The 17,812-nt window shown below is 44.3% G+C and overlaps 1 protein-coding gene and 1 long non-coding RNA gene across 6 annotated transcripts; one reads left to right on the plus strand and one right to left on the minus strand.

The window, feature by feature from the left end:
• Window positions 1-6,509: 6,509 nt before the first annotated feature.
• LOC117850469 (uncharacterized) lies at window positions 6,510-10,432 on the minus strand. 5 transcript variants are annotated; one of them, XR_004639281.2, is made up of 7 exons: window positions 9,897-10,432; window positions 9,504-9,576; window positions 9,350-9,409; window positions 8,823-8,888; window positions 8,219-8,307; window positions 7,975-8,008; window positions 6,510-7,440 (listed from the first exon to the last, which is right to left on the minus strand). It is a non-coding gene; the product is annotated as an uncharacterized lncRNA (long non-coding RNA). The 5 variants fall into 5 exon arrangements; XR_004639282.2 differs by having other exon boundaries at window positions 6,510-6,830; window positions 6,998-8,008; XR_004639280.2 differs by having other exon boundaries at window positions 6,510-6,884; window positions 6,998-8,008.
• A 567-nt stretch (window positions 10,433-10,999) lies between these two features.
• Window positions 11,000-14,038, plus strand: LOC117847243 (uncharacterized). The gene is made up of 6 exons (XM_034728413.2): window positions 11,000-11,370; window positions 11,464-11,552; window positions 11,652-11,800; window positions 11,885-11,934; window positions 13,069-13,143; window positions 13,222-14,038. The coding sequence occupies exons 1-6, from the start codon at window positions 11,117-11,119 to the stop codon at window positions 13,778-13,780; spliced, it is 1,176 nt and encodes a 391-aa protein (XP_034584304.1). The 5' UTR covers window positions 11,000-11,116; the 3' UTR covers window positions 13,781-14,038.
• Window positions 14,039-17,812: the final 3,774 nt, after the last annotated feature.

Genomic DNA, 17,812 nt, shown 5'->3' on the forward strand with positions numbered 1-17,812 from the left:
TGTTGTAAATCCCTAACATTTGTAGACCTCCAGATATATTGAATAGTGAAGATTATCTTTGTGTAGCCGTGTCTTGCTTTCAACAGAGTTTCCACATAAATCTGTGTCTCTCATGGTTGTGATCATACTTGTTTCGCCAGTTGATTTCTAACACATTGCACGGATTGCAGGGAGCAAGTGTACTTAAATGATTTTCTTGAGATCTCACATTTTTGCTCAAGCATTCATGTGCTAGGGTAAAGAATGTTCAGTTCATGAACTGGTTTTTTTAGTGATAGAATTTCTCTGGTTCATTACGTAGGAGAGACAATTGTATTTCTTTTAATTCTTGTTACGTAAAGCATAGCAGATGATTATAACCATAATAGATGGATCTATTGATTAGTTTCAAGCAGCTTTGCACATCATGTTTAATAGTACCATGAGCTGATCAATGTATAGATTATTTCTTTAGAACTCGGCATCTTGAATTTAGTTTACCTTGAACATGTGAATGCAGATGTTGTACACAAATTAGATGGATATCACTTGAGGATTCCGGATATCATATCCTTTGGGCACCAGTTTGGATATGAGCAATTCCTTTTCTCACTTGGAGAATGTCTTAGTTGATCATATCATTCTATAGCTTAACATCATTGGTTTCAATATAGTAGTTGGGGTCTCAGTTTTCAGGCCAGTCAATATTTTGTTGACATTATTTAAGTTGGCACTTAGCACTCTATAGCAAATAAGGGAGCTGATGAAGGTGAATTGCCCGACAAACATTTAAGTTAAAACCCATCAAGTGAGAAATGAATCACTCTTTTAGTCCATCTCTAGACCATTCATGCCCATATCTTGACTTGTGAGGACACTAATTTGGATTCTATGATTTTTCAAGCTTTTACTCTATGTTGTCACATGTGCATAGTTGATAATAATATCGATGCATACCTCTTCTAATACTGAGATTACCAAAGAGACTCAATAATTGGCTAATTGCTAAATGATCGACCTTTGGCTCCCACATTGGTGGTTGTATGAAAAATATATTAGTACACATGTTTGTTATAGATTTTAAGGACACCTCAAAATTATTGTACAATTTGTGCAGATGTGTCCTCCATTGGTTCCAAGAATTTAAACAACTCATTCTTAATCAATAATGCTTCCAAATATTGGAGCAGGGGACTAGAAATGTTGGAAGAGTGTAACAACCTGGGTGCTTAAATGGTATTTTAATCATAAGAGCAAGTCCTTTGTTCTTAAAGAAGAGCTTTGGCAACTTTTAGGCAAAGTCTAAGCTTTGGGGCTCTCTATTTAGAGGTTTCCAATGTCATCTTGAGCTGAGCCCTATACCAAAGTTTTTGAGCTTCGGGACCTTAACAACTTTGCTTTAAAAAGCAAGTTTGAAATCCACCCCGAAAGCCTTCAAATCTAGGTCAAAGTTCCCTAGTTTGGTCAACTCAGCCTCCTTTAGCCATTCCGGCTAAGTCTGGAGATCAGCCCGACCTGACACTTTGGGAAGGGTTTATCTTTTGAAAGTTGAGCAAAACATTAGGAAATCCTTTTGTAGAAGTTGGAGAACGAAGCTCCTACAACAACCTTGCTAATTGGACCTTGTCCAATTCACCTCCGAAGCTTCCTAAATCTGCAGCTCAAATCAGCTCACAACCTTGAAAACTAGCCAAACCGCCACTTTTCCCTAAGTCCCGGAAACCGGCGTTCCTCCAAACTTTGGAAATTTGAATCTCCAAATCCACCGTGTTTTTGAACTCTGTCAAATTACAAGAGTTGGACCTTGGTCTGTGTACTACAACTCTTATAAAGGGAGTCAACGTGGCGCAGTTTAAAAATCAGGAGATCAACAAGCTGGAAGATGGGCCCAGCAAAGGATCTCGCGGATCCGTCAGCCAGACAGCGCCAGAGCACGCATGCGCCGCGCCCCAGAGAGCCGCCGCCGCGTGGCGTGCCCTCGTTGGCGAGCGCCGCCTTGCCCGTCTCCGGCCGCGACAAGATGGGTCGATGTGCCTCGCTCCCCAATCACGCGCGATGATGACCCGCTGTCCTCCATTCTATTCTGTCTCATCTCGCCCGAGGCCTCGCCGGCTGCGCCAGGCGCACTGCCCGCAGCTCCGCCGTCGCCTCGGCCACTCTACGTCCAAAGACCGGCCGCTGCCGTACCGGTACCGCCTCGCCTCCCGCGCGCATCCGTCTCACCTAGATCCCCGGCCGCGTGCCCCAATGCCTTTCGACCCTCCCGTCACACCTCAGTCACGCTGCCCCGCGCGCGCGCCCCGCGACGCTGCCGTCTTCGCTAATCACCGTGCAGGCAGTGATAGCTCCTTCCCCCGCCTCACGAGTAGAGTGCCCCAGCAGAGCCGCTAGTCCCGCGCATGCTCGCGTCACACCGCTCAACCTGTCACCTCACCTGCAGCACCCTCGCCTGCAGTGACCTTCCCTCCCTCCTGTCCGCCAATGCCGCCGTCGCCATCGATAGCCGCGACAGCAGTCGCCCGTCCTTCTCCAGCTCACCGGCGCATGCCTTCGCCCAGTAACCAGCGTGACGCGACCCCACGCTCGTGCAGACCTAGCAGATCCACATGCCCAGCAAACCTGCTTTGCCCCCAGTCCTAAATCCTTGCTGCCCAGCTAGGGCGAGATTGCATTCGAGCTCGCCAATGGAGGTGCCGACCAATCGCCGCCGCGACAGAGCATTTCTTTCTTCCTCAATCTTACCCTCTCACCCGCTCGAGCTCGTTTCCTTCCTCCGAGCACTTCCGCGCATCTATAAAAGGGTACCAAAGCCTCTTACCGGAGTTCCCTTCGCCGCCACCACCTTGCCGCACTACCTGCTCTATTCTTATCCATCGCACTCGCTGCCGCACACTCCTCTGCTTCCCGCTCAAGCGCTGCCGCCTGAGCTCTCTGTGGAGCTCCCCCTTCCGCCCAACACGTGCCTTGCCAACCCCACCAGCCGCTTCGCCATCCTTTCGCGCAGCGCTAGAGCTTGCTTATTGTCCACAAGAAGTACCACCGCCGCCGAAACACCGTCATTCCTCGTTCCGCCTCGGCTTGTTTCTTCCCGACCTTGAGACCTCGTCAATAGGACTGGAGGTGAGCTTCCGACCCCCTTCCAGCTCGCCCGACCCTGTCCGCCTCGCCCAAGTGCTGTTCGACTCACTCGAGTGCTGTCCGCCTCGCCCAACTCGCCCTAGTGCTATCCGCCTCGCCCGAGTTTGTCCGCCTCGCCTGAGGGCTCGGGTGTGTCTTTTTGTTTTGACCGAGGGTATCTGTGTAAAATTCTGAGGACTTCTCTATATAAATCTGAGGATCCCGGTGCAATTATTCCTTAAGTCTAAGGGTCAGATCGTAAGTTTGTCCCGATCCGACTCTTGGAAATTTCATCTTAAATCGAGGAAAAATCGGAAAAATGTGAAATCACTTTGGTTGGAATCCTCGTTCTGAGTAGAATCCAATAAAGTGGGTTTCACACCATTTCCTATAGTTTTGCTACAGTTTTTGGTTTAAATCCTTACAAATATTGTTGAAATCACCGTCTAAGTGTCTTACCCTTGCATTGCATTTCGTGTAGAGCTGAACCTCACTAACGGCACCTACGAGCTTCACCCGACGCCGGAAGACGAAGCCATAGCTGAGCCGCCGCCTGCAGGAGTTGAGCCCGTGCACACCGAGGACCAATTTGCTACCGCCCCGTTTGAAGGCATGCCCCAGAGCATAACCCAGTTTTTCTAAACTTGTGCATACCTTCTATTGTTATGTGTGTGCATTTACGTTCCAGGAGTTGATTGAAACCGTAGATGCATGACTTAGTTTCCCTTTGATCTGAACACTAGTATGATAGGCCGAGTAGCTGCTTTGCTTAAATTGGACTTGGTAAAAGTCGAGTGATTTCCTGTCACTCGTGAGTTATAGGAGTTGCTTGTTCTCCTCTTTGTTACAACTATAAGGATGATGGATAGGGCAGGGATCTGTGAACTATTTTGGTGGTTGGTGGGTTGCCCCGCCTGTCTACATGAAATTGGATTAAGGTCGGAAAGTGATGGTGTTCGTGATCAAGTGTTTGAAAGTACTAATCTCATACCTAGTATGGGATAGGGAAGCCTAGTACCTGATTGAACCGGCAAGTGGCTTATACCCCTACTGTCCTTGGAACGTAATTCCTATGGTGCATCATATGGGTGCAAGTGCAGTCACAGTACGGTAGAGACCGAAACTGTGGAGCATTGCATGCCAAAGGCGGTTTGGACCTGACACGCGCCTGGGAATTGATGGGGACGGCTGACAAGTGAAGCGACCCTTCGTGGTGCGCGAATGTCGTGAGATTAGGTTCACCATGCATGGTTAAGAAATTCGAATCGATTCGTCTGCCTCTCACAGTTTGGGATTGCTTGATCGCTATGCTACACTGAGTAAGAATGGAAGATGATGGTGATCTAATTGCTTGGAAACCATTGCTTGTTTAGTATAGCTGCTAACTTAGATTGGTAAATGAATGTAGAACTTGTGGCTAAAATATTGAAAGTAAGGATCTACTGTAGTCGCTTTTGGCAAAACAAACCCCTCAGCCAAAAAGCCTTACATGTCTAGAAGTTGGTGGATTAGAACCACCTGTCGGTTAAGTCTTGTTGAGCATAGTTGCTCAGCCTTGCTTGTGGCACATCTTTCAGGTGATGTTGAAGCCCCTGAGTTTGCTGCTAGTGCCCCTTGGCCTCCCCAGCTTCCTTCTGGGTGGACAGTCGAGTGGGATCCCTCCTCGGAAAGCGAGGACAGGACTCATTGATGTCATGATCGGCCTCGTCGTAACGTCCGACTTTGACGCTAGGTTCCGTTTGTTTATTTCCGCTGCTCAAGAACTCTGCACGCTATGTTTAAATTTCGAACCTGAGGTCGTAATAAATTAATGTATTTGTTTAATTTTGGATGATCTATTGTATTCTCTGGAACCACTCACCTTCGTGTGAGCTCTGCTTTCTCGGTCCTGTGTAGTGGTTTATCGGATGAAATCCGACGGACTGTCGAATTAACTTGATTAAAGCATATGATCGCGTGTCAGGCGACTGAATTGTGTTTTAGTTAAGTTAATTATGGCGGTTCCGCCACAAAGAGATTCAAAAGAATTCTTTTCTTTTGAATTCTTTGTTGCTGGGAGATTCGTGTGATCCAAAAATATTGGTAATTTGTTAGGGACATCTTTGATATAATAGCGACCATAATATTTTTTTTAGAGGTGGCAACAAAGTAGGATGATGTACTCGCTCTGCGCTTCATCAGGTTTATTTTTATTATATTTCTTTAAACCATGCGTGTTGCACGGGTATCTCCACTAATGATTATAGATACGCCATCGACACGTCCATGAGCTTTAGACAAGGGCCATCGAGTCTCTCCAAGGCAATCACCATCTCCAATACAAAAATAATTATTTTATTATTTCGGTTTGGTCCTATTTTTTCAGGCCGCTAAAATTAACACTATGCCCGCTCAAGCTTAGCTCGCGCGGACTTGGGCTGGGCCTTATCTTCTGAAGTCTTCTACCCAACCAAGTTCTCTTACTCTATTGGACTGTCCGCTAAACTCCTCATCCCATACCTCTTTTTGCTTGTACTAGGATCGTGTCCATACGTTGCTACGGGAAAAACAAATTTCATGTCTCTCCAAGGCAATCACCATCTCCAATACAAAAATAATTATTTTATTATTTCGGTTCGGTCCTATTTTTTCAGGCCGCTAAAATTAACACTATGCCCGCTCAAGCTTAGCTCGCGCGGACTTGGGCTGGGCCTTATCTTCTGAAGTCTTCTACCCAACCAAGTTCTCTTACTCTATTGGACTATCCGCTAAACTCCTCATCCCATACCTCTTTTTGCTTGTACTAGGATCGTGTCTATACGTTGCTACAGGAAAAACAAATTTCATCTATTATCGTGTAAAATATTTACTTCTACAAACTCAAACACATGTGAAATGCTCCCAATGTGAAACAAAAAATAACTTTGCAATGAGTAATAATATATAACATAAGCACAAGTACGCTTGGATGCTCTTTATCTCCACTTGCAAAAGAATAATCATGATATAATGTTTGTAGTTACTATCGTAATATCCGATGGACTAAAAAAACAACACAAGCAGTCGCAAACATTTGCTGCCTTCTCTTGTGTGGTAGGCTTGGTACTATAGAGTAGTTCACCTATCCCATACACTGTTATACATCATTTCCATAATATAGTGGAGCTGCAAAATATTAGTACGAAATCAAATATGCTTATGCTCAGCTTAATGAAATATTAAATCGAATATAATCATTTCATTTCGACGTTGCGCTGTCTGAATTATTGAAAGTAGTTGTTTGAAAGGATACGGTACCATGCTAATCTTTAACCTTACTATTTAACACTTCAACCAATGTCTTTTCCATATGCTGATCAACCAACACATCGCAGAGAGAAGAAAAGTTCATATGAAATGCATGGCAATTTTGCTAATTGGTACGAGTCTGCAAATGCTGAAAAAATAAAATATTATCAAAAGTTCACACGCAAATAGAAAAAAAAACTGCAGATCTCTTGGTGGGAGTTGTTTTCCATCAAACAGTAGGATATGTCATGTCTTTTACAAATTCTAGGTGATCAGGAGCCAAACGTGAAAATTCACCTACTACACCTCATCCAGGAAAGAGACCACCAGACCCACAGGGGAAAAACTAATTGAAGTTTTGAACATCAGAAACAAGACCCACCCACTGCATATGGGAAGATTAGTCCACAAACTCTGCACCAGGGCTCTTGCAATTCTCCCAAGCCACCAGTCATTTACTCAACATCCTGGGCATATTCACAGAAAAATGCCCAAACATCCATTCATTAGTAATCTTCCTTCTAAGAAAAAAATCATTAGTAACCAAAGGCGATAAATTATTTCATATTATTTAGTAGATATTAAATTTTCAAAAGTCAATACAAATTATAGATAAATAGTATTCTAATCTTACTGGCAATGTACACAAATATACAGTACATCTATGTTGATGACAGTGTGTTGCTGCAATAGAAAAAAAAAGAGTTCAATGTAATAAATAACGTGAAAACATGATGTTTTGACCAATATGCATCGCAATCTACTGATCTTATAGCAACATAATATTCTTAGTGCTCGTGAGATACGCACATGTTTTCAAAAAATATAGTAGACAAGAATTTTATATTCATATTAAATTTAGATGGAGGCACAATTACTTTCATCCCTTGAAGTTCTCATGAATAAAATAAGATGCAGTTCTGGTGCCTTCATGTCTTTTTCTGCTTTGCTAATCTTCCCCTCTAATTCGGCTCTCGAGTGTCTTCTCCTTTGCCCTTTTTTCAGCGCAACACATGAAAGCACCCTCTTTTCGTACATTATTATTATATTATTTATAAGTGATAAAGATGGATGCACCTACATGGTTTGAGTCAAAAAGCCAAAACTCAATCAAATGTTAACCTTTATGCCAGGCACGTGTTTTTAAGGAACTTAATAAATAAGAATTCTATATTCATATTAGATTTAGCAAAGTGCAACACACATATATATAAAAGAATTTCAATTCGAGAAGTCAATTCCAATTAAATTTCCTTGATCCATACACATGAGCCATTAGCTCTACAGTCATGAAACAAAGAAATTAATGGCATCTGTCTTCACGGAGCTAGCTAGAGCATTGTGAGAGATCAGAATTCTTAATGTGAAAATTAAATTTCCTGGTCCATCAAGAAAACCCTTATATGTTGGACGATTAGTATCTTTCGGTATGGATGATTTGCAGTATCAAAGAACACAAGTTTTGACAGGGTGTCCATTATCTCACTAAAACCTATGTATGTGCAACAAAATGGTTCCATAAAAAAAGTGCAACAAAATGGCGAATAGAAATCAGACTTGAAATGGAAAGGAATGTTTCACTGAAACAAAAGCATTGGTAAGCAAACTTACCAGGGCATTTTTGATCGGTCGGCAAGCCTAGCTCCTGTTACAAAACAATTCAACAGCCTTATCAAGATTTTAATATCATCCTAGCTCTTGTGCAACAGCAAAACAATTGAACAGCCTTATCCAGATATTTTGCAGCTAAGTAAATTTAAATATAGTTGATGATTAACTTCACCAACCAAGGAGGAAATATAAGGGAAGAACGTAAATGTCCAAAACTGTGAGGCCATGTGAGGCAGATAGATACCTACTGCAGGTTGGGACCTCACAGGAATCATCACTGATTGTCTCATTTCTGGTAACCACATTTCCTTCTATGATCTCATGAAGCCAAACCTGATGGGAAACAAATGCAGAAGAAATAGATAATGTAAGAGTAGTCTGGAAAAAAAAAAGCTTCAGCAGCCTGATGCATTTTTGTCAATTCCTTTTATGCATACCTCTCTAGCACAGTGGTGATATGTCCATTGACCTAGGTAATAATAGTATGGTGGCAAATGTGGCACAATATCATTCTGATGGGTCACGCAGATTGTTCTAGGGACTTGAGCACCAAAGTTACATTCTAATTCTTACTTAACCAACATATGAATTGTATTCCCACTATAACAAGTACTGCTACTCATGGACAGGTAAATCGAGGACAACTTCACAGTTATTTGAAGTTCTAACAGTGGGCTAAGAATTTTTTTCCCCCTCTATTCCTCCTTGAAGTTCATTTGTCGTGATGCTATTTTCAGTCTAGAAGAGTAGTTTAGACTGGGAGCCGTACTGCCTAAGTCCACAACTGAAAAATCATAGCGCCAACAAAAGGAAAGGAAAAGAAGAAGGTACAACATGTTCGAACGGACCTCCATACCCTTGCTTCTGCGGAAAGCGAGCGATCTGTTCAGGTCATGGGCTAGGCTTCTCCAAACCTGCAAGATGCCACCAGATCACCTCATAAAATTATATGAATAGTAGCAGGGCATTAAATATTTCAGTTAGAAAAAAAAAGAAATATCCTTTCACAATGTTTCTATGACTTCATCAAGCAAACCTCCGAAGTCAAGTGCAGTGCATCAAGTTAAACTTACATCTCTTCAAAGGTAAAGAAATGAATTAAATGCATAACAAACAAGATTAGAATATCTTGTCAGGCACGAAACAAAGAGCAGGGCACTCCTTGCCTCCTTGGTGTTTGACAAAGAAGCAGCAAACTTCCAATGTGATGCCATAGCTTGCTTAGTACAATACACTATCAAGTATTCTAAGAATAGTTAGCTTTCCCAGTGTCACACCAGTTAGTAGCAACTGCTAATCCAACATTACTTTCATATCACCACGAATAATTGGGAGAAAGAAGGATTTCAACAAACATGTAGCTGGCGTATGTTACCTCATCTTTCTAGCAGGCACAAAAGATGCTTCTTTGTTTATCTTTCTCTCTCCTTCCAAGCTGTGTTCAAAAAAATGATTGAGGACAATAATTAATAATTAAATAAGATGCAATACTAAGAGATAAGGATACAGAAGAAGAAGAAATTACGGACCTCCGTGTTCCTCGCAGATCAGGCTTTTCTTTACTCCAAAACATCTAGAGCTGACTCAATTCTTTCTCTTCTCCTGATTATTTTTTAGATACAAAGGGGTATTTAGAATTGACTTGCATCACTACTGAACATCTCGGCAAGCACGCAAGCATTGATATTCAAGAATTGACCCACATCAGTACTGAACATCCTTTCTAGCGCAAGCAAGAATTGTATCAAACAGGTGTTAGGCATAATGAAAACTAAATGCAGTAGAGTAGATCAAAGTTGAGATTGATAATTCCGTTGATTAAATCAATCAAACAACTCATCCATCACAAGATTAAAGGAACTGCTGAGGGGGGAGATATAAAGAGATCTGGAAAATGGAAATTGAGAAGGAACGACACTTACACTGATGCCATTGACGGTGTTTTGCCGCCAGGATGCGTTCCTCCCCACTGCCCTTGTGCGACCCCGCCGCTGCCGGCCTCGGAACCGCATGGTCTTCTGGGGAAGGGAGGGAAAAGAGTGGCGGGCAACTGCCGTGAGGAGAGGAGGAGGAGGGCTGGCTACGCCGGCTGCGCAGGGAGACCGTGCCGAGGAGGAGGGCGAACGGGCGGCGCCGGCTGCATAGGGCGACCGAGGAGAGGAGGAGGAGGGTGGTCGTCGGCGGGAGCGCAGGGAGACCGAGCCGAGGAGAGGAGGATGGTGGGCGGTGGCGGCGGCAGCGGCGAAGTAGGGCGAGCGAGCCGAGGAGAGGAGGATTGCGGGCGGCGGCGGCGATGCAGGGCGAGCGAGGAGGAGTAGGCGAGCGAGCGAGCGGAAGATCTGAGTGCGGAGCGTGAAGCGCGAGGCTGGAGGAGGCGCAGCGGACGACGCGCGGTGGCTCCCGACGCGCGTTCCATCGGCGGGCGACGCGTGAAGTGCGGAGGACGTAGGGTGCTAGCGGACGGGTGAACCGAGTGGAAGATACGCGACATACGAAGTTTTTTCTCCTCTTTTCAGCATTTGGACTGCTGGTTGATTACTAAAATGTAGAGGGACGTTTTTGTAAAATTACCATGACGGACGAAAACCCTTCTTGCTCAGAATTGGACTGCAGGTTGATTTCACGATTTTGTATGAGGGATTTTTTGCAAAACGAGCGCGATGGACGAAAACTCCTAGCAGAGACGTTACTCGCTTTAATAATAGGTATAGAAATCAAAAGCAAATTGTAATGCACTTGCTATTTCAACTTTTACGGTGGTATTCTTCAAAACTAAAAATTATGTAATGACATAGATCTAATCGATCCACGTGTAAATAGTAAAGCACATGTAGAATTATCCGGATAACATCTTAAAATTACCTATTAATAACACTATTATTTTTTTCGACGAACTTTAACCAAAAAAAACTATCATTTTTCTTCCGATACAAGTTTCTTAAAAACTGCACGAGCCCTCGTCCCCGTACATTCAGCCGGCCCCACCTTCCAGGCACCGTATAACGCGGTACCTCCCCGCAGCACGCCGCCGCTCCATTTCGAAACTCCCGACCGTTACCTCTCCCCCCTCACGGTCACCGCCTCACCCACCCCCGCGCTGCTCCCAACGGCTACCCCATCGCCGCGCCGGAGAGGGAAAGGGATGGCTTCGAGAGATGCGGCGGACAGCCCTAGATACGCGCCGCGCCGCCCTGGGGCGGCGGCCGCCGCGCCCAAGGACGGCGCCGGCCTGCTCAGCCCGCGGTTCCGGTCGGCCGCCGCGCTGGCCGGGTGGGACGAGGAGTCCGTCCTCCTCGCGGCGCTCGTTGTCGAGGACACCCCCGTCCGCGAGTCCCGCCGCAAGAGGCGGGCCTCCACCTCCTCCTCAGCCGGTGGCAGCGCCGGATCGAGCACCAGGTACGTGCCGATCCGTTCGGCGGCGCCGACGTAATCCCCGACTCCTTTTCTTGGATGGCTTCTTCAACCCGTCCGACCGATGCGTTCTTGCAGGAAGAGGAGGTCCCGTAGGCAGTCGCCCGGCAAGATTCCGCCGGTGGTTCTCGCGCTCGACGACGACGACAAGCCGGACGCTGCGTCGGGTTTGTTCCTTCGATTGATTTAATCTAGTTTCTTGGGCAAATTCTTGGTATATCTTTTTGTACATTCTCGATCTGGCGTTGATTTCTTAAAATCTGTAGATGGCAAGTCGGAATTGAAGGACACCAAGGAAGAGGTAGAGAAGGATGTCCTTGTGGGCGAGAAGGAGGCGTCCGGATCTGGTGAGAAGGCAGCGGCGACGGGCAATCTGCCATGTATGGATCAGCTCCGGGATGAGCTTTCTTGCGCGGTAAGGGTGATTCTTTTGTTTCAGTTTCGATCCTTGATTGCAAGCTTTATTGTGGGAATGATTTGGGAGATGCGTTTTGTGCAGATTTGCCTGGAAATCTGCTTCGAGCCTAGCACCACGCCTTGTGGGCACAGGTAATTTGAAACTGTGCTTTAGGAAAAATGCATGCTTGAATTTTGAAATGCACAGGTAATTTGAAACTGTGCTTTAGGAAAAATGCATGCTTGAATTTTGAAATTATGTATACAAAAGGAAACCAAAGCAAAAACTTTTACATAGTTCATTTGTTACAGCAACTGTAGATGTCACTTGTTTCCTGGAGCCTCTTAGTTCATTTTATTTGCTGCTTGCTTTTGAGAAGGAATCTACAATAGATGGGTTCTTCTGTTATGGGAAGTGCGGTTCCACGAATTATCGGGAACTTTGTAGATTAATGTAGGACCACAAAGCTTATTTGCTATGTAAATGTGCATTTTTACTGCATTTCCAATTCCTTGTTTTTCTGATTTTGTGTGTATACAATACAAGGTTTGATTACTGTTATTTTCATCCCTCATTTGACTGTGCTCGAGAGAAAAGGGTTACCTAAATCAAGAAAATATGTGTGCAAAAAGGGAATGTAGAAAGATGCTTATCATACGATGCAATTGCTTTCTTAAGATGCTTAGTTTGCCACCTTCTAAGGAATGCAATTGCTTTCTTAAGATGCTTAGTTTGCTGCCTTCTAAGGAAATAACAATAGGTCATTGTTTCCACTGTTTGAAGTTTAGTTTAATGAATTTACATGTAGCTATGCACATTCTTGCTGATCTATATAGGATTAGTCTGTTAATTACATAGCAAAGATGAACCACAAAAAGTTTATTTATAATGTAAATGGTCAGCTTTAGTATTCACAAATCTTTCTTTGTCTGATTCCATATTTATAGAAGTCTGTAATACTAATGTTTTCATTGTTTGGCAGAACTGTAAAAGAAATTATTTTTATGCATTTTTTCTGGAATCTTGAGTTTATCATTTCAAATCAACCTTATTCATCTCAATTTACTGACTGCTACGGTCATCTATCTGTACATTGTTCCCCAGTTTAAATTTTGCACATTATTCCAGTTTTACCTGAAAATATATTGACTTGAACATACCTTCCATGCAATCATATTGTGACAACTTAGAGGGACATGCAGATTGAAATTTTAAATGATTTTCGTGGTTATTCTGTGTACTTTCTGAAATTCATGCTTACTGTTGTTACTCCCTCTACTTAACAGCTTCTGCATGGAATGCTTAAAACATGCTGCAACCAAGTGTGGAAAACGGTGCCCTAAGTGCAGGCAATTGATCAGGTAGGGATCTGCTATTCTCCAAAAAGGTCTATGATAAATAAACTCTACAGCCCCAACTAAATGATTTTGAATCTGCAGCAATTCAAGATCGTGCACCATCAATACTGTACTCTGGAACACCATTCAGCTCTTGTTTCCCAGCGAAGTTGAGGCAAGAAGGACTTCGATCGAATCACCTTCATCATGCAATGAGGATATGAACCATAGCCCCCCAAGAAGTAATAATTTTTCACAAGGTGGCCATGGCATGAGAACAAGGAATAGCAATGGAAGCTTCATTGCAGAAGGCAGAACACGAAGCAGCTACAGGACCTTCATCACACCTGCTAGCACACCAAGCAGCAACACCAGTGGGAACTTCATCAGCACACATGGGAGCACAAGAAGCAGTAACAGCAGCAGCAGGAGAACCTTCGTCCCAGCTTCGCAATTGGTCAACACAAGGAGTGCTGTAAGATCAGATCAATCAGAAGATGCCGCATTAGCTTACAGGCTGCAGCAGGAGGAATTCATGAATGCCTTTGAGGAGCCTGAGCAGGAGAGGCAACCACGGAACACAGTGTCCACAGCCCGAGACAATTTGAGAGCCATGGCCTCCCGGGCCATTCGCCTCCGCGCTCGAGGCTGGCCTATCTAGTGAGTTCTTTTGCTCGCTCGTCTTTGGTTTGTTGATAACTCTTATCTTCTGGTCAACTTTGCAGGAATCTCTTGTTTGTTATTGTATTGTAATATTAAGTGGCCTGATCAAATTGCCACTTAATAATGATTGTCCACTGTATTGTGACTTGTGAGTGGCCATAATTCATTGGCACTCGAAATATTGGCTGCTGTGTACAATACTGTTCTGACTTATACCAGGTGGCCTGTTCAACAGATAGGCATTTCTTGTGCTGTATATCTGTCCAGCATATCTCCATTGTATATTTGTATTGTCGGTGGCCATAGTTCGTTGTGGCTGATTCTGTTGGCACCATTTACTTAACAGTTTTACCAGTCATCATTCTGATGATTTTCACAGTGCTGTAGCTTCCATTCACAATGCAGTCATGTATTCATTTTTGCCATGTGAAATTGCAAGCAATGGTTTTCATTTTCCGAGACCAGGAAAGCTGTTATGTTTGTATTCAAAATAATAAATGCTGACGATATTGCGGCAGCAGTATTCTGCATTTTGGGCAACAACGTCATGTAACAGGGTAGTATTGATCTTATTCACCTTGCCTGACTGATGGGCTCTGAAGCGAAGGGTAAAGTGTAAGAGCTATACAAATCCAGAGGCCTCAAATTCATGGATTTATGCACACGAGTTGATGCACCTGTCGTCACTGGATTCTCCGGGAACATCGATAATAGCTACGACTTGTCAGTAGGCTTTACATTTGATGTTGCAGCAGGATAGTGGCATAAGTAAATGAAAGGCAGAGGATAACCGTGTAGTTTCTTGACCAGCACCAATCCTCAAAGTAAGAAAATTTCCTCTCCGGTCCAAAACTTTGCTATCGTGCATCGGCATTGCATCCAGATATGTGATCATACCAGATCAAGAAGAAATCAACTCGGAACAACGTAACAGGACCTTTATCTGAACATGTTTGATGACCTTTTCAAGAACAGGTTCCATCACTTTTCTAGCCTGATGGTCTTAGTCTAACCCAAGCAACGTAGCGAATTATTCATCTTCAATCTAACATTTCCTCATCGATTTACAGAGGCGGCGCGCCCCGTTCTTTGACCATGGTATGGGAGACCACAAAGATTCCGTTAATTCAAAACCTTATTCTCCGATGAAGATCTCCGATGTAGGAAGTTAAGCCTGATCTAAGCCTAAGTATACCATTTGAAAAGGAAACGCCGGAAGCAAGTTTTCCATGGAGGTAACACAGTCAAGTTAAATCCAACCACAAAAGAACAAGACAGCACAGCACTGGGAAAAGGAAAACGCCGGAACACTGAAAAGTACAATGCAGAAGATAGTGGTGACGGGTTCACATCTGTTTAATCATATGAGAAGGGGTCCTTGATGATGTTCTCACCAGAAAAACTCCATTACACATGATGTGATGCAGTAGAGGAATCGTCATGCTACTCCAGGACTCTCAGGGCCTACTTGGATTGTGACGTTATTGAGCCAATCCGAAACTGGCAGCCAGAAAATCTTGCTACGGCCAAAATATGGGCAGACATTTCCTTCTATATTAATACAAACTGCAGACTTCCTGCCGGCAATTTGGGAAAAAATACGTGGGCAAACATCTCCTTCTCTATTATTAATATACAACTTTTGGCCAGACTTCCTGCTGGCAGTAAACAGGGGCAAATAGCGTCCGACAGCTACAGGCATGAAGTGAGAGTACCATACCACGAATCAATTTTACCTACGGTAAATCTCAAACAACACTATCGTGAACAAATTCAGAACACACAACAAGTTTTGGAATAGGTTCTTGAACGTAATACACCCAAAACACGGGAATTATAGACAACGAAAAGGAAGAAAAACACAAGGTTGGACCATATTTTGTTTTTCTCCAACATTTATATGGAATATAATATGACCCATAGAAAGTTGTAAGAAAAGGTTGGATACAGTCCATTGTGATGAAGACTTCCAATAGAAATTTTTTTTTTGTAGAAAATAAATTCTATTGTTGACGCCAGATTTTGACACGTATGAAATCGGCGTCAAGAAGGGAAAGGATCAGCTGATGCGGCGAGGCACGGAGGTCACGATTGGGAATCGGCCGATTGGTGCTACAGTTGGAGATCGGCCGATTGGTGCTGCAATGTTTCGGCGAAGGGAGTTGATGGAAATCGGCCGATCGAGAGGCTGGAATAAATGGGCTAATATGGGCTCAGAGTGGATTACGAGGATAAAAGTGGTCGGCCCACAGAACACAGCAATCAACTCCGATACGAATCATACTTGTAAATATTCATTTTCGTTTAAAATTAGAGATAGAGTCCTAGTCGGTTAAGAGATTGGTTGTAACAGGCTATAAATAGCCGCCTTCGTAGATCTGTAAAAAATCATCAAATCAATACAACAACCTACTATTTCCTCACACTTTACTTTCAACCAGGCGACTTCGCCAATACTTTTCTTCTTTTCACGAGTTCGTACGGGTTGGCAGGGTTGCATCAACTTGATCTCCAGCTGATTCTGTAAGTTCCGTTTATCGAGTAATATCTAAGCTTTAACTTCGGGCGCATCGCTGTCGTTTCGTTTAGATTTATTCATTAGTTATCGATATTCACTAGAATTCTAGGTTTTACCTGTTGTTCTAGTTTTATCACCAGTTATCCATTTTGGAATTAGAGCTTTCAGCTTACTTATATTTTATCGCTTAATCTACCGCTTTTTGCATAGCCGATTAAGACTTGTTCCTAGTATTGCTACTGTAGCGTTGTTTAGTTTACTCTAGTAGTTTTCTTCACCAACGTTGCCTGGTAATCGACTGTATTATAGCCGATTTCTTTATTATAGCAAATCGGCCGATTCGCTGATAAGCTCCCTCGAGATCGGAACCTTAGCCGATCGCAACCTCTAGGATTTGACACATTTATTTCCTTGCCAATCCACAAGTCAGATTGGCTGGCACGCCGCGTGAACCGCACCAGGGCGATCACCCGAACAGGAGTTAAGCAGATTCTCCCGGGTCGTGTGTCCGACGCTAGAGATTCAATCGGCTGATTTCTAGCGCCAACACACTTTTGGCACGCCCGGTGGGACCTACATAACCACTACCATGTCGAAAGCTGCCGAAATCTCTGAAGATAACGTCATCGAGGTGACGGAAGCAGACCTCAAGGACGACCAGAAGGAAGAACTGGAGAAACAAATAGCACACTACCGAAAGACATGCTTACAATCCTTCAGTCGTACCAGGAGCGGGAAAACTGTCAGAAAAGCTCCTTTTCCAACTCCCTGCCAGATTACAATTGCCGAGGACTCGGGCAAGATGTTCGAGATGGTTCAACAGTCTGTCTACCATGCTTTCATCGATCAATCCCCGGTGATAACTAATACGGTATACAATGTCGTCATCAGCTCCCTGGCCAATGGTGTGTCTCAAGGATACCAGGGGCCAGCATACGCACCACCTATCACAGCCCTGATCAGGAATTCTCCAAATACACCCTACTCGGTTCCTCAGCCGATTCAAGGTCAGCCTGGAGGATCTAGCGCTCCTTCGTCATCAATGCATCTGGGATACAACGACACACCATATCTTCAGCCGCATGCGCCGCCTCAACCCATTCAGATTTCTTCCGCGCAATCATCTTCACTAAATTCAGCGCCTTGGGGGGCACCATCAGCGTCAGTTGGCCAAGATCAATCGGCCGGCTATGGAAGCTCTCCGATCCAGACACCTTTCCAATTGGTCAGGCGGCCGATGGTCCCACAGTATCAGCCAGTCGCACCGGAGATAGGCAGGGGGGCAGAAACAACAGAAACGCTTCGGGGTGCTGCGTCGATTGTACTATATGACGAAATGGCCGGTTCACTGAGACAACCGATGCCGACTACACAGCCGGCCGCGTCGCAACAGGCGCCGCACACTTTCGTCCACCACCCGGTCATCCCGTCACCGATCTACGAACACGTGCCGGTCCCCCAGCCGATAGTCCATCAAGAGCAAGCAGACTGGACGGCACGGATAGCAAAGGT

This window comes from Setaria viridis, chromosome 3 (assembly GCF_005286985.2).
Source record: "Setaria viridis chromosome 3, Setaria_viridis_v4.0, whole genome shotgun sequence".
Classification (NCBI taxonomy): Eukaryota; Viridiplantae; Streptophyta; class Magnoliopsida; order Poales; family Poaceae; genus Setaria; species Setaria viridis.